At 42.0% G+C, this 24,755-nt stretch overlaps 1 protein-coding gene across 1 annotated transcript in view; it reads right to left on the reverse strand.

Annotated features, from left to right (window-relative positions):
• Positions 1-921: 921 nt before the first annotated feature.
• Positions 922-24,755, reverse strand: part of ANAPC5 (anaphase promoting complex subunit 5) — a 43,671-nt gene continuing 19,837 nt past the window's right edge. The window contains exons 8-17 of the mRNA XM_044244311.1: positions 21,426-21,507; positions 20,721-20,810; positions 16,975-17,156; positions 15,764-15,899; positions 11,901-11,975; positions 9,093-9,214; positions 8,511-8,618; positions 8,281-8,428; positions 2,057-2,219; positions 922-1,259 (exon numbers count right to left, since the gene is read on the reverse strand). Coding sequence (XP_044100246.1) covers positions 1,048-1,259; positions 2,057-2,219; positions 8,281-8,428; positions 8,511-8,618; positions 9,093-9,214; positions 11,901-11,975; positions 15,764-15,899; positions 16,975-17,156; positions 20,721-20,810; positions 21,426-21,507 — 1,318 coding nt within the window. The 3' untranslated portion in view covers positions 922-1,047. The remainder of the gene's footprint in view (positions 1,260-2,056; positions 2,220-8,280; positions 8,429-8,510; positions 8,619-9,092; positions 9,215-11,900; positions 11,976-15,763; positions 15,900-16,974; positions 17,157-20,720; positions 20,811-21,425; positions 21,508-24,755) is intronic.

Consider the following 24,755-nt stretch of genomic DNA (forward strand, 5'->3'; position numbering starts at 1 on the left):
TGCATCTCCCTGCTTCTCCGTCTTTCTTTCCCCCTGCTTGTGCTCTCTGCCAAATAAACAAATATATGTATATATATTTGTTTGTACTGACCCACTAGAGAGATCTACCAATACCCAAAAGAGCTTATGTCTGAGCACCGATGCTAAATGAATTCATGTGATGGAGAGTACGCACAGATTCTAATAAGACACTGGCAGCTTGGGGCGCCTGGGTGGCTCAGTGGGTTAAGCCGCTGCCTTCGGCTCAGGTCATGATCTCAGGGTCCTGGGATCGAGTCCCGCATCGGGCTCTCTGCTCAGCAGGGAGCCTGCTTCCCTCTCTCTCTCTCTGCCTGCCTCTCCATCTACTTGTGATTTCTCTCTGTCAAACAAATAAATAAAATCTTTATTAAAAAAAAAAAAAAAAAGAACTGGCAGCTTTGCTCAGAGAGAACATCATCCTTAACATTTGCACTAACTTAATAATGAAACAGCTGTTTATCAGAAACAATTGGTATCTTTTGCTCTCAAAAAGAGAAGGGTGGGGCTGCTGGGGTGCTCAGGTGGTTAAGCGTCTGCCTTTGGCTTGCATCATGATCCCAAAATCCTGGGATGGAGCCCCATGTCGGGCTCTCTGCTCAGTGGGGAGTCTTCCTCTCCCCTCCCCACTTGTGTTGTCTCTCTCTTGCTCACTCTCTCTATGTCAAGATTTTATTTATTTATTTGACAGAGAGAGTGTGCGAGAGAGAATGCACAAGCAAGGGGAGAGGAAGAGGGAGAAGCCGGGAGTCCAATGTGGGGCTCTATCCTAGGACTCTGGGATCATGACCTGACTCAAAGGCAGACGCTTAACCAACTGAGCCATCCAGGTGTCCCTAAATAAAAACCTGAAAAAAAAAAAAAAGGAGGGAAAAAACAAATACGTATACTCTAGCAACAAAGTAAGACTAAACAGAATGCAGTTTATTGATCAGACAGACATCAAGTACATCATCTACATGGAGGGAGGGGATGTAAACAAGTCCAAAATCTTCTAGCCTTTATGGCGGCACGGCAGGGCCGCTCTCACTAGAGATGATTTATCAAGGGCACCCCGTGAGAAGGCAGCTCCTGATGCAGCTGCCGGAAGAGCATCGCACACCGGTTCCTCTCCTGGGTCTTCCCCAGTGTGTGGTAGAGTCTGGCCTGGAAGTAAACAACATCTCTGATTTGCTCTTTGCAGTCGACCTTTGCAAAATAGTTCTTGGCTTCATTGAGATTCTCGATGGCTGCCTCCAGAGCTGAGGGAAAGTAGGAAAACACCACACATGTTTAACTCAACAGTCTACACATCATTTTCTTTTTCTTTTCTTTTTTTTTTTTTTTAAAGATTTTATTTATTTATTTGACAGAGAGAGATCACAAGTAGGCAGAGAGAGAAGGGGAAGCAGGCTCCCCGCTGAGCAGAGAGCCCAATACAGGGCTTGATCCCAGGACCCTGAGATCATGACCTGAGCCGAAGGCAGCAGCTTAATCCACTGAGCCACCCAGGCGCCCCATACACATCATTTTCAAAACATAACATCTGGGCACCTGGGTGGCTCAGTGGGTTAAAGCCTCTGCCTTCAGCTCAGGTCATGATCTCAGGGTCCTGGGATCAAGCCCTGTATTGGGCTCTCTGCTCAGCGGGGAGCCTGCTTCCTCCTCTCTCTCTCTGCCTGCCTCTCTGCCTGTTTGCGATCTCTGTCTGTCAAATAAATAAATAAAATCTTAAAAAACAAAACAAAATAAAACTTAACATCTACTTTTATTGATTTAACATGTACCAAATAGTTTTGTAATTCTACTCTTCAAGAAGAAAAAAAATACACTAGGGTGAGGTTTTTAAAAAGGTCTTTGGTTAAAATAATGATTTCACTTGCCCTTAAATTTCATGCCAAGCAAACAAGGCAAAGTACTTTAAATACAACATGAAATTTTAACATATATTTGAGAACTTAAATACTGTCCCAAATTTAATGTCTTTTTTCTTCTGGGTCCTAAATTTTATTTTTTTTCCACATTGGTATTGCCTAGCAATCTCTGAGTGGCTCCCTACCTTCTGCTTTCTTCGGTGGATCATAAGAAGCTGCTGAAGCCACCTGGCACTTGGCCACCAAGAACATGGCACGGCCTTTGTCCAGCACTGCCCCGTCAGCCAGGATGGGCTCAATGGCCATGTGGAGAAGACTTAAGGCCTGTTCTGGGATTCCAAGAATGAGCTGAAAAAGAAACACTGTGGTACTGTACAAATCCACATCCACTGCCCATGACAGAAAAGGCTTCATTTTTGGCTCTTCTCTCCCGAAGGGCCATGTCTGGCTTATGCTCTCCTTGACATGTACTACATTTAATATGTACCACATTCCTAGAAAACAATGTGAGTCAATCTGATTTGATATTATGATGGCTAGAGTAGGTAGTAGTTATTCACACTATAGAAAGGTTTTTGCCTTTACAAAAAAGATTCAGAATCAATATCCTTTAGATTGGTGATTCCAAAGGGTCAGAACATCATTCTTGCTGTGTAAGAATCATTCAAAGAAGGTGAACCATTAAGAAAATAACTCAAAAGTATATAGTAAAATAAAACAAGAAACATCCATTTAATACAAAAGAAACAGTAATGGAGGAACTGATGAACAAAAAAGATGTAAGACGTATAGAAAAAAAGAACAAAACAGAAGTCTTTCAAATCCATAATTACATTAACTATAAATGAATTATTCAATTACAAGGCAGAGATCAGCACAATAGATTTGAAAAAAACATGATCCAACTATATGCTATCTACAAGGATACTCTGGTTAAAGACACAAATAGGCTGAAAGTAAAAAGACAAAGAAAAGATATTCCATGCAAACAGTAACCAAAAGAGAGCTGGAATGACTATTCTTATATCAGATAAAATAGACTTTAAATCAAAAACTGTTACAAAAGGGGCACCTGGGTGGCTCAACTGGTTAAGCATCTGACTTTTGGTTTTGGCTCAGGTCATGATCTCACAGTTGCAGGATCAAGCCCCACATTGGGCTCCACGCTCAGTGCAGAGTCTGTTTCAGATTCTTTCTCCATCCCCCTCTACCCATCCCTGCTTATGCCCCTGCACTCTCTCTAAAATAAATAAATAAAATCTTAAAAAAAAAAAAAAAACTGTTACAAAGCTAAAAGACATTACACACTGATAATGAGTCAATTTATCAAGAAGATACAATTATAACCACATATATGCCAAACAGTAAAACCCCAAAATATATAAAGCAAAAAATGATAGAACTGAAGGAAACATTAGTTTAACAATAATAGTTCCAGTACTCCACTTTCACTAAGGGAGAGAACAACCAGACAGAAGATCAGCAAGGAAACAGACCTAAACAACACTATGAACTGACAAGCTGTAACAGTCACTGGTTAGGGAGCACACTTTATAGCTGTAAAGGCATAAATTAAAAAAAAAAAAAAAAAAAAAAAAAAAGATCTCAAATCAGTAAGTTGAACTTCCATGTTAAGAAACTAAAAAAAAAAAAGGGTACCTGGGTGGCTCAGTCAGTTAAGTGTCTGCCTTCAGCTCAGGTCATGATCCCAGGGTCCTGGGATGGAGCCCCGCAATGGAGAGTCTGCCTCTCCCTCTCCCCCTCCCTTCTCTGCCCTCCTCGTGCACTCTCTCTTCTCTCTCTCAAATAAATAAAATCTTTAAAAAAGAAAGAAAGAAAGAAACTTAAAAAAGACCAAACTACATCCAAAGCTAACAGAGCCAGAGAAATAATAAAGATTAAAGTGAAAATGAACAAAACAGGGGGTGAGGCAGCTGGATGATGGACATTAAGGAGGGTATACGATATAATGACTACTGGATATTATATTAGACTGATGAATCACTGACCTCTACCTCTGAAACTAATAATATATTATATGTTAATTAATTATATGTTAATTATATGTTAATTAATATGTTAATAATATATTATATGTTAATTAATTATATGTTAATATTATATGTTAATTAATTAATTATATGTTAATTAATTAATTTTAAAATTTAAAAAAGAAAAAAGATGACATATTAAAAAAGAAAGAATGAACAAAACAGAGAAAAGAAATACAACACGAACAATAAACCAAAAGCTGGTTCTTGAAAAAGATCAAGAAAATTAACAAACTGTTAGTTAGACTAACTAAAAAAATAAGAGAGAAGACTCAAAGGACAAAAATCAAGAATGAAAGCAGGGAGTTAGCTAACAACCTTACAGAAATAAAGAGGACTATAGGAGAATACTATGAACAATTGTATGCCAACAAATTAGATAAATTAGATATAATAAACAAATTTCCAGAAAGATACAAATTACCAAAATTGACTCAACAAGAAATAGAAAATCTGAATGGGAAGCACCTGGGTGGCTCAACTGGTTGAATGGCTGACTCTTGGTCTCAATGCAGTTCTTGATCTCAGGGTCCTGAGTTCAAGCGCTGCGTTGGGTGCCTACTTAAAAAAAAATCTGAATGGACCCCATAACAAGTAAAGAAAATGAATCGATAACCAAAAAAAACTTTCAAAAAAGAAGAGACAAGGACCACATGGCTTCAAACGGCAAATTCCATCAAACATTTAAGGAAAAATTAACACCAATCCTCATTCTTCTCAAAAACAGAAGAGGAGGAAACATTTCTTAACTCACTTTATGAGGCCACTATTACCCTAATATCAAAGCAAGATGAAGATATCACAAGAAAAGAAAACTACAAAACAATATCCCTTATGAATACAGATGCAAAATGCTAGCAAACCAAATCCAACAGCTTATTAAAAGGATCATACAGCATAATCAAGTGTGACTTATCCCAAGAATGCAACAGTAGGTCAATATGCAAAAATCAATGTAAAACACTATATTAATAGAATAAAGGGGAGGGGCACCTGGGTGGCTCAGTCGTTAAGCATCTGCCTTTGGCTCAGGTCATGATCCCAGGGTCCTAGGATCAAGCATCAGGTTCCCTGACTCAGTGGGAAGCCTGCGGCTCCCTCTCCCACTCCCCCTGCTTGTGCTCCCTCTCTCGCTGTGTCTCCCTCTGTCAAACAAATAAATAAAATCTTTTTAAAAGAATAGAATAAAGGTGGGTAGAAAACACAATCTACTCAATTGAAAAAGAAAAAACAGGGACACCTGGGTGACTCAGTTGGTTAAATCTGCCTTTGGTTCAGGTCATAATCCCGGGAAACCTGCTTCTCCCTCTGCATGCCTTTCCCCGTTTGTGCGCACGCGCTCTCTCTCTCTCTCTCTCTGACAAAGAAATAAATAAAATCTTTAAAAAAAAAAAAAGAGAGAGACAAAAAACATTTCACAAAAACCCAACACCCTTCAGGAGAAGGGAACTTCCTCAACCTAATTCTGATGCACCAGTGAAAAACCCACAGCTAACACCATGTTTAACAATGAAAGACTGAAATCATCCCCCTAAGATCAGCAAAAACAGGATATAAACCCTTGCCACTTCTATTCAGCACTGATCTGGAAGTTCTGCACAGGGCAATTAGGCAAGAACAAGAAATGAAATTGGAATGAAAGTAACACTCTGTATTTGCAGATGAGCTGCTCTTAGAGAAAACTCTAAGGAATTCAAAAACCTATAACAGGTATTAAACAAGTTCAGCAAAGTTGCAGGATATAAGATCAATATACATTAGCAATAAAAAATCCAAACATGAAATTAAATTTTTAAAAGTTTAAAAATTAAAAATAAAGTTTAAATAAAAAAATTTAAAAATTAAATAAATAACTTAATTAAAAATAATTTTAAAAGTTCCAAAAAAATAAAGTTTAAAAATAAAAAATACTTTATTTATTCAAGACAAGAAAGGAGCAAAGGGAGAGGAACAAGCAGACTCCGCGCTGAGAACAGAGCCCAACAAAGGGCCCAATCATTACCTGGGCCGAAACCAAGAGTCAAACGCTTAACCAGCTGAGACACCCAGGCCCTATGAAATTAGTTTTCTAAATTCCATTTATGATAGCATCAAAAAGAATAAAATACTTAGGAGTAAGTTTAACTAAGAAATTCTAAGAATTGTGCACTGAAAATTAGAGGACACTGTTAAAGAAATTATAGAAGATCTAAATAAAAGATATCCTGTTAATGGACTGGAAGACTTAATATTGTGAAGATGGCAACACTCTCCAAATGAATCTACAGATTTAACGCAATCTTTATCAAAATTCCAAATGCCGTTTTTTTTTTTTTTAAAGATTTTATTTATTTATTTGATAGAGAGAAATCACAAGCAGATGGAGAGGCAGGCAGAGAGAGAGAAGGAAGCAGGCTCCCTGCTGAGCAGAGAGCCCGATGCGGGACTCGATCCCAGGACCCTGAGATCATGACCTGAGCCGAAGGCAGCGGCTTAACCCACTGAGCCACCCAGGCGCCCCCAAATGCCGTTTTTGCTGAAATGGACAAGTTATTCTAAAATTCATAGGGAATTGCAAAGGAACAACAATAGCTAAAATAATTTTGAAAAAGAACAAAGTTGGAGGCCTCTTACTTCTTGATTTGATTGATTGATTAACTTTAAAGAGAGAGAGAGAAAGCATGAGAGGGAGGTGGGGAGGGAAGGGAAAGTTTCAATGCAGGGCTCTATCTCACAACTCTAAGATCACCCCCTGAACAGAAACCAACTGCACCATCCACAAGCCCCTCTTACTTTCTGATTTTAAATTTAATACAAAAGTCAGTAATCAAAACAGTACAGGCATAAAGACAGAATATAGAACAATGGAATTGAATTGCGAATGCAGAAATAAACTCAATGTCCATGATCAATATTTTTGACAAGGTACCAAGACCATTCAATGGGAAAAGAACAGCCTTTTCAACAAGTGGTGCTAGGACATGGGGATATCCGTATGTGAAAGAATAAAGTTGGACTCCTCCTCATACCATATATAAAAATTAACTCAAAATGGATCAAAGACCTAAATGTAAGACCTAAGACTATTAAGATCCTTAGAAGGAAATACAGGTATAAATCTTCATGAATTTGGATTAAGCAACAGTTTCTTAAGTAGAATACCAAAAGCATAAGCTACAAAAGAAAAAAAGGATGAAATGGATTTCATAGAAATTAAAAACTTTAGTGCATCAAAGGTCATGATCAAGAAAGGGAAAAGATGGGGCGCCTGGGTGGCTCAGCGGGTTAAGGCCTCTGCCTTCGGCTCAGGTCATGATCCCAGAGTCCTGGGATCCCTGCTCAGCACCGAGCCTGCTTCTCCCTATCCCACTCCCCTTGCTTGTCCTCAATCTCTGTCAAATAAATAAATAAATAAAATCTTTAAAAAAAGAAAAAAGAAAAAAATCACTAGAGAAGCTGGAAAGGAAAACATTAGATTTCTGTGCTCCTTCCATATAGATACTGACTGCATGCGTCTGCGGCAAGGCCAAATGCGTAGATATTTTTAAAATCTTCCCAATTGATTTTAATGCATAGTTTGGGGAATCTCTGCTTTAGTATATGTGCTACCGAAGCGAGCATGGTAATCTGTGCTTTAGTAAATGCCTCTAGTGCCAGCCAGTGAGTTCAAAATGCATTCACTCACTAAGTATTTATTAAAAACCTGGGCGCCTGGGTGGCTCAGTGGGTTTAAGCCTCTGCCTTCAGTTCAGGTCATGGTCTCAGGGTCCTGGGATTGAGCCCAGCACTGGGCTCTCTGCTCAGCGCGAGCCCGCTTCCTCCTCTCTGTCTGCCTCTCTGCCTACTTGTGATCTCTGTCAGATAAATAAAATCTTTAAAAACAAAACAAAACAAAAAAACCTACTATGTGTATGTTTTACTATGTACCGGAAGACACAGCAGGGAGAAAACAAAAGCCCTTTTCTCACAGCCTTTACATTCCTCAGGGGGAGATAAAAAAGAAACATAAAATATAATTTGATTTCCAAAAGCTTTCAATGAACACACAACTTCCTCATTTCTTTATCCCCTTATTAACCAAGCATAGCTCTGGGCCAGCTAAATCATTAATATGATACAAGTGTCCTCAAAGAAGAGGTGCACTCCCTTTCTTAAATACACAGCTCGGCACCGCCAGTGCGGCTGGGAGGGGTCAGCTTGCCATGGAGTTCGCAGCTTCAGACTGCCCAGGAGGGCTTGACAATGAGACTACATTCCCAGACTTCAATATTAAGAAGAAGGTCAAAGCTCATTACTATCCTTTCCAAAACGAAAAAGTAGTAACAGACTCACCAGTTCTTGAGCACAAATATGTGCTATAAAAACAGAGATCAGCTTACCTGAGCAAAAGCCAAGTTCAGCACCGTTTCTGAGGCCAAGTACTGTAACCGGTACTCCTTGGAGAGGGCCAGAGCCTGCAGGAGCACGGGCAGCGCAATGGTGGGGGAGGAAGATCGCCAGTACAGCTCTGCCACAGACAGCAGGACGCTGCCCGCAAAGAGGAAGACACGAGATGAGAACGGCGACACAAAGGACCACCTACAGCAGAGGCTTAAGAGATCTCCCTTACCTGATCACCATTTCCGTGTTCCTGATTTTCTGACAATGAATCAACAATTTTTGTAAAAGCTTGTGCGCCTCTGACATTTGGTTCTGAGCTTGTAGTACAATTGCTTTCCTGACACAGAGACAAAATAAACACAAATGTTCACGCTGATGTTTTGTAAGTCGAGCCCCCTTCAGGGTTGGAGTCTATTTCCTCAATAGACCTGCGAACCTCCCAGGGGGAAGAACTGTGCCTGATACAATTTTTGTGAAAAAAGGAAAAAAAGTGTTTGTGTGTAAGCACATGTGTATACACCTACCCCCCCCCACACATACAAGAACACAAAAGTCTGAAATTGTCTGTATCAGCATGCTAGTGATTATCTTGGGGTGAAACTTATTTTGTTCATTTTACTCATCTGTATTTTCTAATTTCCCAGAACAAACTGGTAATAAATACGTAAGAAGTCTTTTCCTAAACTAAAGTTAATAAATTAATTTTAATTAAAAAAAAATAAAAAAATAAATTAATTTTAATTAAACAAATAAGAATAAAGGCATTTGAGAATTACTTCATCGTGGGGTTGGAGTTTTCAAAGTCTCTTACCTGTATACGCCCTCTATGCTATTAAGAGCTGTGATTCCTGTAACAAGTGAATCAGCCAAATGGTATTTGCCATCATTCATTGCTCTGTCAAATTGTATTTTTTGATCACACAGCATCCATAACTAATAAGAAAAAAAAAATTAAGAACAAAATGCAAGTGTTCACCTCATTATTCAACAAAAATATAAAAATATTTCAGCTTATTAGCAAATACCCTTACAATTCATATACATTTTTTGAGACTTAAAAAATTTTTATAAATATTTCAAGGGTGTGAAAAAACATGAATAATAAAAACCATGTCTGCCAATCACCAACTTTATCAAATCACAATAATTTTGCTTTATTTGCCTCAGAAAGTATCATGCACTCCTGAATTCTTTGCAAATTCCATTCCCCTCTTTCTTTGTCCAAAGTAACTGATTTAATGTTTACAACTCCCGTTCATGTTTTTATACTTTTACAGCATATATTCTTACCCTTAATATATAGTATGATCCTGTATGATTTTTTCCAATTAAAAATTAGAAGGATTTGGGGCTCTTGGGTGGCTCAGTGGGTTAAAGCCTCTCCCTTCAGCTCAGGTCATGATCCCAGGGTCCTGGGATCAAGCCCCGCATTGGGCTCTCTGCTCCACGGGGTGCCTGGTTCCTCCTCTCTCTGCCTGCCTCTCTGCCTACTTGTGATCTTTGTCTGTCAAATAAATAAATAAAATCTTTAAAAAAAAAAATTAGAAGGATTTGTGATTTCCAAGCTTTTGAGAAAGATAAGTCAATGCAACGCAACAGACTGTTAATGAATTTACAACAAGGAGCGCCTGGGTGGCTCAGATGGTTAAGCGACTGCCTTTGGCTCAAGTCATCATCCCGGGGTTCTGGGATCAAGTCCCACATCGGGCTCCCCCTGCTCTGTGGGGAGCCTGCTTCTCCCACTCCCTCTGCTTGCTGCTCCCCTTGCTTATGCTTTCTTTCTCTCTGTCAAATAAATAAATAAAATCTTCAAAAAATTAATTAATTTACAAGAAGCCAAAGTAATTTTGTTACATAAATGAACCATATATTATAGGCTAGCAGTGTTTTAAATGGTAGAGCTTCTACCCAGTTTCACTTTCAATTCCTTCAGAAGTGGTGCTGTAGGTCCAGGCCACCGCCCCCCGCCCCACCCCTGGCTGTGGTTTTCATGTAGGAACCTCAGTGTCAGATCCCCACAGCTCAGTCTTTTCATCTTGATTTTGCCACCGAAGGAGCAAGTGTACTTGGGGTGCTGGCTTATTTCAGTCCTGTTCACCATTTTCCTGAAGGAGGCAACCTAATGGGTCTGGTATTTACGGGTGGTTCCAGCTTTCTTGGTGCATTTAGCCCTGTCACCACAAATAGGTCTAAGCCCAGAGAGCAATCTTATACATTTTAAATTCTGTATAAAGTAAATACTGTCCTACCGCATGTATCCTTTGACAACGTGCTTTTAAGCTCAACATTTTTCTGGGACTTACACGTGTTTATACAAGTAGCTCTAGTTTACCCTTTGCACTGATGAATAGTTTCCAGTTACACGAATAAGCGACAACTTATCTATTCTCTGTTGTTGAGTATTTAGGTAGGAGCAACTTTTCACGTTTCTGAACAAGGCTGCAACCAACATTTTCATACATCTCCCCTGGGGAAAGAGTTGATCTCAGGTCTACAGTAAGCAGTGGGAACGTGGTCGTAGGACATACGTCCCTTCATTGTGATATCCTGCCCATTCGTTCTCCCCTCCCAGAAGCACGTGGCTCCTTGTAACACTTGGTGCTGTCAGGTGTTTTACCTTTGGCCAATCTGATGGGTATGCAATATCTCATTATTGTTTTCACTTGTATTTCCCTGATTGCCAGTTGGGAAGAGCATCTTGTTATGTATCTATCGGCCATATGTTTTTTCTGTGAACTGTGAATTAATTTGTCATTAAAAACAAAAACAAAAACAAAAAAACCAGCTAGGACTATAACCAAAACTGTTCCGTTGCATTAGCACTGCCACAGAACCACACTTCTTTCTTCCCACATCACCCGCTTTCCCCTATCTTCTCTTTTGTTTGTGTGCCCCCTTTGCAGCTGGGTACTCGGAGTTCAGATCACAGCCTGCTGAAAGCAGCAATGAGACCCCAGCACATTTCACACGCAGATGGGCACCCAGAGCCTATCCAACAGCCCCTGGGAGTGGCAGCCTCAGGGAGCAGCAGTAGGAGACTCCCAGGCCATGGTCTCTTACAGTTTCAAATTCTCGAATCCATTGCTGACTAAACTTCGGAAAGAAGAAAGGACTGGTTTAACAGCTTTCTCAGCCCCATTAGAGACAGGTATCAGTGCACTAAGGAACAGGGGGCCTGGGAGTGCTTTAAAAAATTAAATCCCCTCTGGGGACAACATTTTTCCAAAAGGCCATTTAATCCTGGGAGGAAAAGATTAGAGTTGCCAAGTAAGGGACACAACACCAAACTGAGACTTAATTCTTCATCTGTCCATGGACATGGGCAATCTATACAGTTAGAGATATCAGGAATACTAGCTAAAACCATAAAGACAGGGGAAAAAAAGCTCCCTAAATAAATCTTTAAACTTTTTATCACAGTTTATTTCTCTCCCTCTTAAACAGAGCTTAGAGAGTCTGGTATGTGCCTACATTCCCCTCAGTGCACAGAGGACACAAGAAAGGAACCAAGACACAAGAAATTGAGTGGAGACCCTAAAATATTCTGCTTTGACAACAATACAGTAAAAAATACAGTCTCTTCGGAAATAAATCCAACGCCATGCGAAAGGCAGATTACCTGGGCATGCTGACTATTAGGCGGGAATCGTTCCTTCAAGTGCTTTAACACTTCCGAAGCTGCAGCGAAACAGCCCTAAGCAGAAACACATGATTTGGTGAGCACACCTGTGTAGAAACCACACCTGCTACACCACTCACAGGCTGTCACTATGATTCACCTGTTCGTGGTGCTGCACCCGGGAAGGTGCGAGCCACAGACTCCCATACATCGAGGGGTCTTTTTTTTAGGTTCTAGCATATTTTATTTGTTCATTAAATTTTTTTTTGAATTACACATGTAATGCATGTTCACTCTAGGAAAAAAAACTTCAAAATAAATATAAACAATAAGAAAAATAACCTCCTAGTGTGGGATAGTTTGGTTGTTTCTAATTTCATCCATTTCAAGAATGCAACATTGAATATCTCGGTGCATATAGCTTTACACTTTCCACCTGTCCTGTCATTTCCTCAGGATAAGACCTCTGAAGTAAAACTGGCTGGTCAAATGCTGGCATTCCAAAGCCCTCTGATATAAATTATTAAATTATCCTCCAGAAACATGCTAAGAACATTCACACCAGCTCTCCATGCCTTTCTCCCACCACAAACTTAAGGATTGCCTATGTGACAGGTGAAACTAGTATCTGACTGTATTAATTTGAATTTCTTTAATGACTAGATTGAAAATTTTTTCATGTATTTGGGTCATTTGTGTTTTTTATGTGAATACATGTTTTGCCTTTTTTTTAGGTTTTTATTTATTTATTTGACAGAGAGAGATCACACGTAGGCAGAGAGGCAGGCAGAGAGAGAGGAGGAAGCAGGCTCCCTGCTGAGCAGAGAGCCTGATGCGGGGCTCGATCCCAGGACCCTGAGATCACGACCCGCGCCGAAGGCAGCGGCTTAACCCACTGAGCCACCCAGGCGCCCCTGTTTTGCCTTTTTTTATACCCTTATGTCATTAGAATGTTTCTTGACTCCAAAAGCTTTTCAATTTGTCCCAGTCCTTTGATTAGGTGAAATGTCTTCCATCTATATGGAAGTTCAATTAGACTGCAAGTGAACTTTTATTTGAAGTGAAGTGGAAATTACAATGAATTGTAATAAAAGGTCAATAATCTTTTTATTCTTACGATTTTTAAATGACCAATCTTGCCAATTATTTTCATGACTGCATTGGTGAGTTGGGCATGTGGATGGAGATGGGTCGTCAAACCTTTTAGGCCAAGGAAAGAGATACACACTGCATCCCCCCATTCCTACTGTGACCTGCGCCTCCTGAGGCTGAGAGAGGAATGATACCAGATGGTCTAGAATTACACAAAAAGAATAAGGGGGCTGGCTGTCTTAGTGCTCCCTCTGGGTTTCAGGAGGAAGGTCAGAAACAGCAAATCAGAACTTAAAACTTCTTTGTAGGTTCACTCATGTTCCAGTCACTGCACATCAAAACGCAGCACCCAGTTTATTTGGAGATCAATTTCAGAACACAAACCGAAGCACTCACAAAGGAAATAAAGGAGCAAATGGAGATACATGATAAAGCTGCCTTCTCCACCACGGGTCAAGCTTCATTTTCCAGGGATCTATCTAACCTGCACAATTAAAAATGTGACAATCATCAGCCATGTGGTATAGCTACTCGTTGATGTTCTAGCACTAGAAAGGTCTTACGAAGGCAGGTTGAGGAAAGGGGGGAAGGGACTAAATTGAAACAGAGAGGCTACTGCCTATCTCTTAGCAGTGCAGTTCTTTTTTTTTTCTTTTTTTAAAAGATTTTATTTATTTATTTGACAGACAGAGGTCGCAAGTAGGCAGAGTGGCAGGCAGAGAGAGAGGGGGAAGCAGGCTCCCCACAGAGCAGAGAGCCCGATGCGGGGCTCGATCCCAGAACCCCGAGATCATGACCCGAGCCGAAGGCAGAGGACCAACCCACTGAGCCACCCAGGTGCCCCAGCAGTACAATTCTTAAGGGTTCCCAACATATCCTGGCCACTGGAGCCAGGCAATGATGGGGTCAGCAGCTTCTTCACATAAGCCAGGGATATAAGGGAGATGAAGACGGAAATACTAATCCAAATCCAAACAGCAGGAAAAATCTCCCAGGAAACATCACAGAACTCTAATAACTGGCCTCAGAGAAAGTTTCAAGGCTTGAGCATTGAGCCACGGCCGAGATTTTTGTAAAGCAGTTTTTCAGTCCAGCAGGAAAAAAAAATATTTCTACCCTACATAACTCAAACAGAGCTTGAAAGGAAGTTATCCGGTTTAAGGATGGAGTCAGTGGGGAGAATTTCACTTCAAAAAAAAACGTATGGGGGTGGGCGCCTGGGTGGCTCAGTGGGTTAAGCCGCTGCCTTTGGCTTGGGTCATGATCTCAGGGTCCTGGGATCGAGTTCCACATCGGGCTCTCTGCTCAGCGGAGAGCCTGCTTCCTCCTCTCTCTCTCTCTGCTTGCCTCTCTGCCTACTTGTGATCTCTCTCTGTCAAATAAATAAATTAAAAAAAAATCTTAAAAAAAAAAAAGTATGGGGAAATTTAAATTGGGTGAATTGTATCGCATGTGAATTTTATCTCAATGAAGTTGTTGGGGAGAAAGAAGTCACACAAGGCTCACACCAAATAACTAACTGAAGGTTCACTGACTCATCCATTACCAAATGCTCCACTTAAGCTTGGTAACAGGAAAGCAGAAGAGGAGATGTCAGAGGTTCCATTAAGAGGGGGAAAAAAAAACCAAGAAAGTGATGAACGTGCAGATTCCTCAGGGAAAGCAAACAGCAAGTGCCGCTGGCTGCTGCTCTGACGTCAGGAAGCATGGGCAATGCCTCCCAGGTGCAGAAAGAGGGCAGCTGATGAAGATGCATGTGGGACCCAGCCAGACCCCATCCATCCTCTTTGTCTCTACAGATGCCTAAAGGATTGTCAAATGCTAAAATACATTTAGTGGAAGGAAGTCTTTAGAGACTTCTGGAAGGGGTCGACACCATCCAACAACCTTTGGGCTGCAGATTAGGGAATACTGACTGCCGGCGCCTGGGTGGCTCGTTCTGTTGAATGTCTGCCTTTGGTTCGGGTCATGGTCTCAGGGTCCTGGGATTGAGTCCCACATCGGGCTCCCTGCTCATCAGAGATCCTGCTTCTCCCTCTCCCTCTGCCTGCCTCTCCCCCTGCTTCTGCCCTCTCTCTCACTTTCTGGCAAATAAATAAATAAAATCTTAAAAAAAAATGATACAACCTAACAATAATCTAACAGTAGGGGAGAGCACTGAGAGAAGTGAAGAAAAGATATATGATCAGGAAATGCACTTATAGCCAAGGCAGTGTTTAGTGAGACAGAGGGTAAGCTTGGGTAAGAGGCTTCCCTGACTTCTCTTCCGTGAAAGAAGACATTTTAGAGCAAAGGAGAGAGAAAGCCTAGAGTAGCATGAGAGGCCCTTTAATCAATCCCCTACAAAGAGAATCATGTAAAATGACTTGGGCTATAAGTCAAGGTTACATCCAATTCCCACTGCCCCTTTCTGGAGTCAATCAGACTTGTGCTGTAGACTTAACATTAACTAGTGTGGCCTTCCCGTCTCCTATAAACATACCTACTAGCTCCACTACCTGAAATTTCAAAGACTCTTTTATATTCCATGTGCTACATGGAAATAGCTGATATCTTATTTCCTTTGCCAATGCAAAGAGATGCAAAGTTCAACAACTGTGTAGACTCCACACCCCATTCATTTTCACCGAAGGGATCTCACCCTTTCAGCGCCCCCTGCATCCAACCAGGCCTGACCCAGACATATCCAGTGCTTTTCTCAAGGAACAGAGGGGAGAGGTGGGGGGAGCCTCCATCACTCCCGGAGCGCGCAGGCCCAGCTACCCGCCTACCTGCTCTGCGTGCAACTCTGCAAGATGGCAGAGGGCGACAGCAAATGACTCCGTGTTGTTCTGCTGCACACCTGCATTCACAGACTCCAGGCTGTTCATGCTCAGCAACATCTGGGCCTGCTGCAGGGCCATGGTGCTGGGTGGGGAGACAGACAGGAACTCTCTTCAGTCAAGAGACCCAGGCACCCCCCAGCCACACCCCACAACTCTGTTGAGTGGAAAGGGAAGGACAGGAAGTCCGTCTGCAGGCTCTGGCTTAGCGGGAGTGGCGGCCTCCCACTGCTGGCTCGCCCACCCTCAGCACCAGGAAAACAGAAACACACCCTGCATGTGTAGCCCCAAAGGAAACATGGGGTGGTTATGGCACAACTGGGAGTTCCAAGCTCCAGACCCCCTGACTGCCTCTAATTCTCCTGTGGTCACAAGTGTGTTAATCGTTTTTCACGGATAAACTCAGACCTGATGCCATCCTGGCACCAGCTGCTCTGGCAATGTAGCAGCGGCCAGTGTCTGCAGCTGTCTCAGAGCGCATCCTGCCAAAAAATGATCTCGAGTATACACAAACAAGACTGGTCAAGTAGGCACTTCCTTTCATTATTGAGTTCCTAGAAATAGACTGTCTAGGTAGAAGGCGGGGTAGGGACAGGCTCCAGGATTAAAAACCTAGTTGAGAAAGGTACTTCCAAGCTAAAGGAGGCCAAATGGAAAATTAAACTTGAGGCCGGAGATGCTCCAGAAAACATACCTCGGCTAACAGGGAAGCGAAACCCGAGTGACTGTGGCCCTGCCTGCCGGGGATAGGAAGAGAGAGTCTGGTCTCAGATCATAGGGGCAGAGCACTTGGAGTCAAAGGACCTGAGTGTGAGTCTTGGCCCTGTCACTTGCTACTGACGTCTGTGATCTTGGGCAGATCAGATGTGTGAACCTTGGTTTTCACATCCTGGAATGAAGCCCACCCACCAGTTACCTCACAGGGCAGCTGGGAGGCACAAATAAGAATGAGCACAGTAAAGAACTTTACAAAGTCTTTGCAAAGTACAAAAATGTTTTAAAACTATAAGAATTTTCTTTAATCCCCTGCACGAACAACTTTCATCAAAGGGGAAAATGACTTGTCCGTTTGGCCTTTCATAGAATCAGTTTGCTAGCTTCTGCTCACCTCTGGAAGGATTCCTGCCCCTATGGCCTTGAAAGTTGGCTTGAAGACCCACCTGCGGCCATAGAGTCTCCAGATGGCTGTTTTCTGTGCAATGCTGATATCGATGAGCTCTGACAGGCTGTGTTTCCAGTGTAGGAGGTCAGAGTCCTTTAGGGCATCCATCAATTTGTTTGCAGTCTTCCCAGCAAAAGCCCTCTGCTGAACTAGGGACTGTATTCCCAGGGAGGCGAGGTACTAAGGTGACAGACATACCCCATGACTCCTCAAGGTACAAATTACATGACACAATTGTTCACTTTTCTGAAATCTGGCATATTTCACATTTCAGCACATGCAAACCGACAGCATTATTTAAAAAGAAATTACTATATCCTGACCTTAACCCATATGAAATGTATTCCTGAAAACCTGGGGCTGGAATAGAGGCAGGCGGTATGCTAAGAGCCAGGGCTTTGACATAAAATGGGCCTGGACTTAAACACACTCTCTGCCACTTACATTGTGAGTCAAGGCCGGTTAGCTTCCTAACCAAGCCTCAGCTTCTTCATCTGTAAAATGGGCGGAAACTCTATCATCAAAGAATTATTGTAAGAATTAAAATAAAACAGTATTTGGGGCACCTCTGTGGCTCCGTGTGTTAAGCATCGGTCTTCAGCTCAGGTCATGATCTCGAGAGTTCTGAAATGGAGCCCCGTGTGGGGCTCTGCTCGGTGAGGAGCCTGCTTCTCCCTCTCCCTCTGTCCCTCCCCCAGCTCATCCAAGTGAGCCCTCTCAAATAAATAAATAAAGTCTTAAATAAATAAATAAATACAAAACAAAACAGTATGTGTCAAACAGTGTTGGACACATTATGGAGTAGGAGTTGGGTTTTTTTTGAGATTTTATTTATTTATTTGTCAGAGAGAGAGAGAGAGAGAGAGCACAAGCAAAGGAAGCAGTAGGCAGAGGGAGGCGAGAAGCAGGCTCCCTGCTGAGCAAGGAGCCCAACTTGGGGCTGGATCCCAGGACCCGGGGATGATGACCTGAGCCGAAAGCAGACGTTTAATGGACTGAGCCATCCACTCGCCCCCAGAGTAGAATATTTTTTATTTCCCTTTTTAATTTTCTTTTTTATTTATTATGTTTTTTCCCCCCCAAAGATTTTAATTTATTTATTTGACAGACAGAGATCACAAGTAGACAGAGAGGCAGGCAGAGAGAGAGGAGGAAGCAGGCTCCCTGCTGAGCAGACAGCCCGATGCAGGGCTCGATCCAGGGCCCTGGGATCATGACCTGAGCCAAAGGCAGAGGCTTAACCCACTGAGCCACCCAGGCGCCCCTCCCTTTTTAATTTTTTTAAGATTTTATTTATTTGACAGAGAGAAAGAACACAAACAGGGGGAGCAGCAGGCAGTGAGACAGGGAGAAGCAGGCTCCTTGCTGAGCAGAGAGCCCCACACAGGGCTCGATCCCAGGACCCTGGGATCATCACCTGAACCGAAGGCAGATGCTTAACCAACTGAGGAACCCAGGTGCCCCCTAAGCTGAGTCTTTAAAATTATGCTTTCACCTTTGAAAACTGTATCAGAAGTTAATGAAAAAGTAAGTATGCTCATAATAGTCATCCTTTAAAAATCTTCCTACTTCAGGGGCGCCTGGTTGGCTCAGTTGGTACATGTGACTCTTGATCCCGGGGTTGTAAAGTTAGACCCCTACATTGGGTGTAGAGATTACTTAAAAATAAAATCATGGGGCACCTGGGTGAGAGAGAGAGAGTGAGGGAGTGCACAAGCAGATCACAGTCAAATCAAGATCCCTGCTCAGCGGGAGCCTGCTTTCCCCTCTCCCTCTGCTTGTGTACTCACTCTCACGCTCTCAAACACATAGACAAAATCTTAAAAAAAAAAAAAAAGAGTCCGCTTAGGGGCATCTGGGTGACTCAGTCCATTAAGTGTCTGATTCTTGGTTTCAGCTCAGGATGTGATCTCAGGGTCATGAGATCTGAGCCCTGTATCAGGATCTACACTCAGCAGGGAGTCTGCTGGAAGATTCTCTCTCCCTCTCTCTCTGCCCCTCCCCCTAGTAAAATAAATAAATAAATCATTAAAAAAAATAGCTTAAATCCAAAACAAAAATTGTACTTAAAAAGACTATCATTTATTTTAAGGGGCAACTTACTTTGGTCCTTATAATCAATTCTGTACATGTAAGTTTCCTTTCTCAAAAATGAATCAAATGGACAGTTTACAGATTTAAAAAGCATATAAAATGTGCCAACTGTACCTCAATTTTTTTTTAAGTAGGCGCCTCACCCAGCATGGAGCCCAACATGGGGCTTGAACTCACAACCCTGAGAGATCAAGACCTGAGCCGAGATCAAGAGTCAGATGCTAAACCGACTGAGCCACCAGGCTTCCATTTTTTTTTTTTTTAAACTTTATTTATTCACATTTGACAGAGAGAGAGAGATCACAAGTACACAGAGAGGCAGGCAGAGAGAGGGGGGAAGCAGGCTCCCCGCTGAGCAGAGAGCCTGATGTGGGGCTCGATCCCAGGACCCTGGGATCATGACCTGAGCCGAAGGCAGAGGCTTAACCCACTGAGCCACCCAGGCACCCCCAGGCTTCCATTTTTAAAAAGCAAATACAATAGGTTATTATACATAGTACTTTCAGTTTTCTGGACCTTGCTGCAAACTTTATGAGGCAGAATGCTTAAGGAGTCCCACTGCCTATGGTACAGTTTTTTAGAAGATGTTTTTGAGACAGAATACAGTTCTGACAGCAACAGTAATCTACACTCTGACAGTCATTACTACATATGTGACTACTGAGCCCCTTCACTGCCCCTCAGTATTTGTCACCAAGGACTATAATGCAGGTCCTTCTCTGTCACTTAAATTAAGAAAAGACAAATGTACCTGTGAGGTTTACTGGTTCCTGGCTTTGTTCACTTTTAAAACCAGATTAGCAAACTGGTTCTGAAAAGGGCCAGGTAGTAAATAATTTAGGTTTTGAAGGCCACATTTGGTCTCTGTCACATTTTCTTCTTTGTTGGTTTTTTCCCCCAACTATTTAAAAATGTAAAACCCATTCATAGCTTGAGGGCCATATATAAGCAGGCAGCAAGCCAGATTTGGCCCATGGGCTTTGAAGTCTGCCAATCCCTGGTTTAAAAATAATCTTTTCCTGGGGCGCCCAGGTGGCTCATTCATTAAATGTCTCCCTTGGGTTCAGGTCATGATCCCAGGGTCTTGGGATCGAGCCCCACATCAGGGTCCCTGCTGGGTGGGAAGCTTGCTTCTCCCTCTCCCGCTCCCCCTGCTTGTGTTCCCTCTCTCACTGTCTGTCTAATAAATAGATAAAATCTTTGGGAAAAAAAAAAAAGCCTTTCTTGAAATTTTTCTAAGTAAATATGTGGAAGTCAATGTTGATCAATAAACTAAACAAGGATCTCATAGAATTGGTCAATGGAATAGATGTTAAGATAAAGAAAGCAGGAGTGCCTGGGTGGCTCAGCGGGTTCAAGTCTCTGCCTTCGGCTCAGGTCATGATCCCAGGGTCCTGGGATCGAGCCCTGCATCAGGCTCTCTGCTCAGCAGGGAGCCTGCTTCCTCCTCTCTCCCTGCCTGCCTCTCTGCCTACTTGTGATCTCTCTGTCAAATAAATTAATTAATTAAAAAAAAAAAAGATAAAGGGAGCAGCGAGAAACCTATTAGACAGAATTTAGTGGTTTGACTAACAGTTAAGGTCATATGAAACTACCAAGAATGAAACCACACCATTTATTTAAATAATCTCACAGGAAGATGAGCCTTACCGGTAACCCAAAATGTACTGCCTTCTTCACAGAGTGTTCTAGCAGGACATAGCTATCAGATCTCTTCTGCCCCAGCACATAAAGCCAGCTCTGGTAAAAGAAATCATCAAAATATATTCTAACAATGATAACGGTTAACATTCTATTGAAATATCAGCATGGCTATAAGAACGATTTAACAAGGGACAAGATAAATCCTCTAAACTACTCTTTCGCAAAGTATGAACCTAAACGAAAACCACTAAACACATTAAAACAGACTGAGCTACACCGTCATTTATTTTCACCTCTGACAGCAATGAGTGGCAAGTGTTCGGTAAAAAAACCATGAAGCTCCCATATGGCCTCGAGATTCTCAGGGAATGTTCAATGAATTCCGTGTTCTCCTTGTGCTTGGTGTTCATGCTTTCACAGGACAATGTCTCCTCCAGCTACCAGGTGTTGCATACACCTTTTTGTTAATACCAATGTTTAATGTAGTAGCTTTGGATAAAAATTTTAGATAAGAAATGCCTCCCAAAGCAAAACAGAGATCATGGATTAAGAAAGATAATAACGATAGGTTGCCTTTTCTGAATTCTGCTAACTAGTTTCCCTTCACTGCTAAGGGCCTTCCAACTGCAAAACAACCCAATTCAAATGACGCCATTCGAAGGCCAACTCAATCCACAGGCAGAACTCCCGAGACAGGAGGGGGCGGCTCACCAAGCAATGCTGGAGACACACATGATCATTGGACTCCTGGGCAATCCTAATGGCCTCCTGCAGGGCGAGCTCTGCCTGCTGACTAGAGAAAGACCGAACGTTAACAACTCATTAACAATCACAAACATGTCCAAGCAATGTAACAGCAAGGCATCTGTACAGTAATTCATCCGAATAGAAGCCTCTGGGTTGGAAGTTGTAACACCGAGCTTATTCTGTCAGAGGCACTTCCCTCCCCCAGCAGCAAGAAACATTCATAGTAGAGACACAGAACAGGTCCTTTCTAAGGTAGATTTCTACTACAAAGGGCAAGAAGGAATGGCTTTTCCTTTTTTTTTTTTTTTTTTTTTTAGATTTTATTTATTTATTTGAGAGAGAGAGAGCATGAGAGGGGAGAGGTCAGAGGGAGAAGCAGACTCCCCGCTGAGCAGGGAGTCCAATGTGAGACTCCATCCCAGGACTCTGAGATCATGACCTAAGCCGAAGGCAGTTGCCCAACCAACTGAGCCACCCAGGTGCCCAGGAATGGCTTTTTAAATTTTTTTTAAGATTTTATTTATTTATTTGACAGAGAGATAGATCACAAGCAGCCAGAGAGGCAGGCAGAGAGAGAGAGGGAAGCAGGCTCCCTGCTGAGCAGAGAGCCTGATGTGGGGCTCAATCCCAGGCCCCTGAGATCATGATCTGAGCCAAAGGCAGAGGCTTAACCCACTGAGCCACCCAGGTACCCCGAGGAATGGCTTTTCTTGATCTCTAAGAGTATTTTAATTGTCTACCCCTAGGAGGAGGGCAAGGACAGGATACAACATTTCACTTTTCACTCCACTCCCTTCCCCATTATGTGAATTTTTTCTTTCTTACTTTGGTAATTTTTCAAAACCAGTTTTAAAAAGTATTTTGAGGATATTCACTTCTGAGATTCTTTTTCTGTTGACATGGCTCCACTCCATCCAAGATGTCTCCCTTAATCTCAGATTCTGTGGAAATTTAGCCAACTATCCTTGGCCCCACTGAGCTCTCACCTCTGAAAACACCCACAGAAATACTATCTGTAACCCACATTGCAGTTCTTAATTAAATACTACTGTGTATCACTTTCTATTTATTTAATCTGTGTTAATTTTATTTCTTCAGATAGCTTATAAGCCCAGAGAGAGCGAGCTCTTAAATTTTGGGTTTCCTAGTGGCAAGTCACAGAAAAGAAGTTCTATAAATGCAGGGTTATGGAAGATCTCAAAATCAAATCAGAAATTCTATGGGTATTAACTTATTTTGGAAAAATTTACATAAGGAATTTTCTTTAAAATGAGCATTAGCCTCACACAACCCATTTTAACTGGGGAGAACTAGATTGTTCCTTAATAACCAATGATTTGAATAGAGGTCAGAAACAGGGGCACCTGGGTGGTTCAGTCATTAAGACTCTGTCTTCCCGCCTTTGGCTCAAGTCACGATCCCAGGGTCCTGGGATCAAGCCCCACATGGGGCACCCTGCTCAGCAGGAGGCCTTCTTCTCCCTCTCCCACTCCCCCTGCTTGTGTGCCCTCCCTGTCTCTCTGTCAAATAAATAAATAAAATCTTTTTAAAAATTAAAAAAAAATAAACAGGTCAGATACATCTTTACCTATTTTACATTTCTTTTAAATTCCTTTCATTGCTGAGATGCAATAGGACATAATCTACTTGAGGACATGAAGCATATCACCACACATAGGCCCTCAATAAATATCAGTTGATTTAATTTGGGTGGCTCAGTGAGTTAAGGCCTCTGCCTTAGGCTCAGGTCATGGTCCCAGGGTCCTGGGATCGAGCCCCGCGCATCAGGCTCTCAGCTCGGCGGGAAGCCTGCTTCCCTCTCTCTGCCTGTCTCTCTGCCTACTTGCGATCTCTGCCTGTCAAATAAATAAATAAACTCTTTAATGGGGTGCCTGGGTGGCTCAGTGGGTTAAAGCCTCTGCCTTCGGCTCAGGTCATGATCCCAGGGTCCTGGGATCAAGCCCCACATCGGGCTCTCTGCTCAGCAGGGAGCCTGATTCCTCCTCCCTCTCTGCCTGCTTCTCTGCCTTCTTGTGATCTCTGTCAAATAAAAATAAATTAAAAATAATAATAATAATAATAATAATAAATAAATAAACTCTTTAAAAAATATATATATATAGCTTCAGCTTTAAAAAAAAAAAAGAAAGAAAGTCTTTTGAGAGAACTGTATAGACAGTATGCTAAAACTAAAGAGGGATTACTAAGGGATTACTTTTCCCAGGGAGGAAGAAAAGTTAGATCTACCAAATGGTAGATTCCCAGGTAGATTAAGACTGCTTTAAATCTCTATTCAAATATGAAGTTAGTAGAGGTTAGGGAGGGCTGACCTGCTACCTTATCATGGACGGAGTGATCTGTGCATATATTTGGAGGAGTATCCCTTATGAAAACAACAGCACTCCCCAACCCTATTCTCATCTATCACCTTTGTGTATTATGTTTAGTGTTTTTTTTATCATCTACCTCCCCACCATAAATTCCATGACAACAGAGGGTTTTTCCTTTTTTTTTTCCTCCTGTACCCTCAGCGCCTAACACTCTAACACAATGCCCAGTACATAGCAGATGCTCAGTAAACAACTATAATGACTTCCAAGAAATCTTCACAAGCCTAAAAGCTAAGTGACAAAGTTTTACACAGGCCACAGCTCCAGGACTAGAATCAAAGAAGTTAATGGAGTACATTAATTAGCAATTAACTTGATGCAGTCAGTTGTCTCTCCTATTGTAAATATATAAATTCTGTACACCAACAGACTATTTGTATCTAGAAGGCTGAATACAAATTTCCAAACCCTAGCAGAAGCTGTTTTGAACACAAATCAGTTAACGGTAAGTCCTATAAATGATATTGCTGTTTATTATGAGAACATAAAAAAGCAGAAGTTTCCGATTAAGAGGCTGTTATAGCTGGGCAGACAAAAAGAAGTTGATCAAAAGATAACATGGAATCTCATAAAACCATGTACTTTAGAGTAGACTCGAACCTTTCTGAGTCCAACTATCAATCTGATGCTTGAATTCCCTTTCTGACATCTGGTCTAGGCTTGAGCACCTCGCCGACCCTTCCTTACAGGTTCCGTGTGGGACCAACTTCCTTACCACGGGCAAAGCACTTGTACTCCCTTCCCTTGTACTCCCCGCTTTTCTTCTTCTTGAGGAATTACACCCTTGGTCATCTAAGTTTTCTTCACAGAACCTTTTATGACATAAACATGCTGAACACGTGCTTGGCTAAATCCTGTTCTCTCTAGGTTCACCATTCTCATATCCTTCCCAAACAGTTTTCCA

This window comes from Neovison vison, chromosome 3 (genome assembly GCF_020171115.1).
Source record: "Neovison vison isolate M4711 chromosome 3, ASM_NN_V1, whole genome shotgun sequence".
Taxonomy (NCBI): domain Eukaryota; kingdom Metazoa; phylum Chordata; class Mammalia; order Carnivora; family Mustelidae; genus Neogale; species Neogale vison.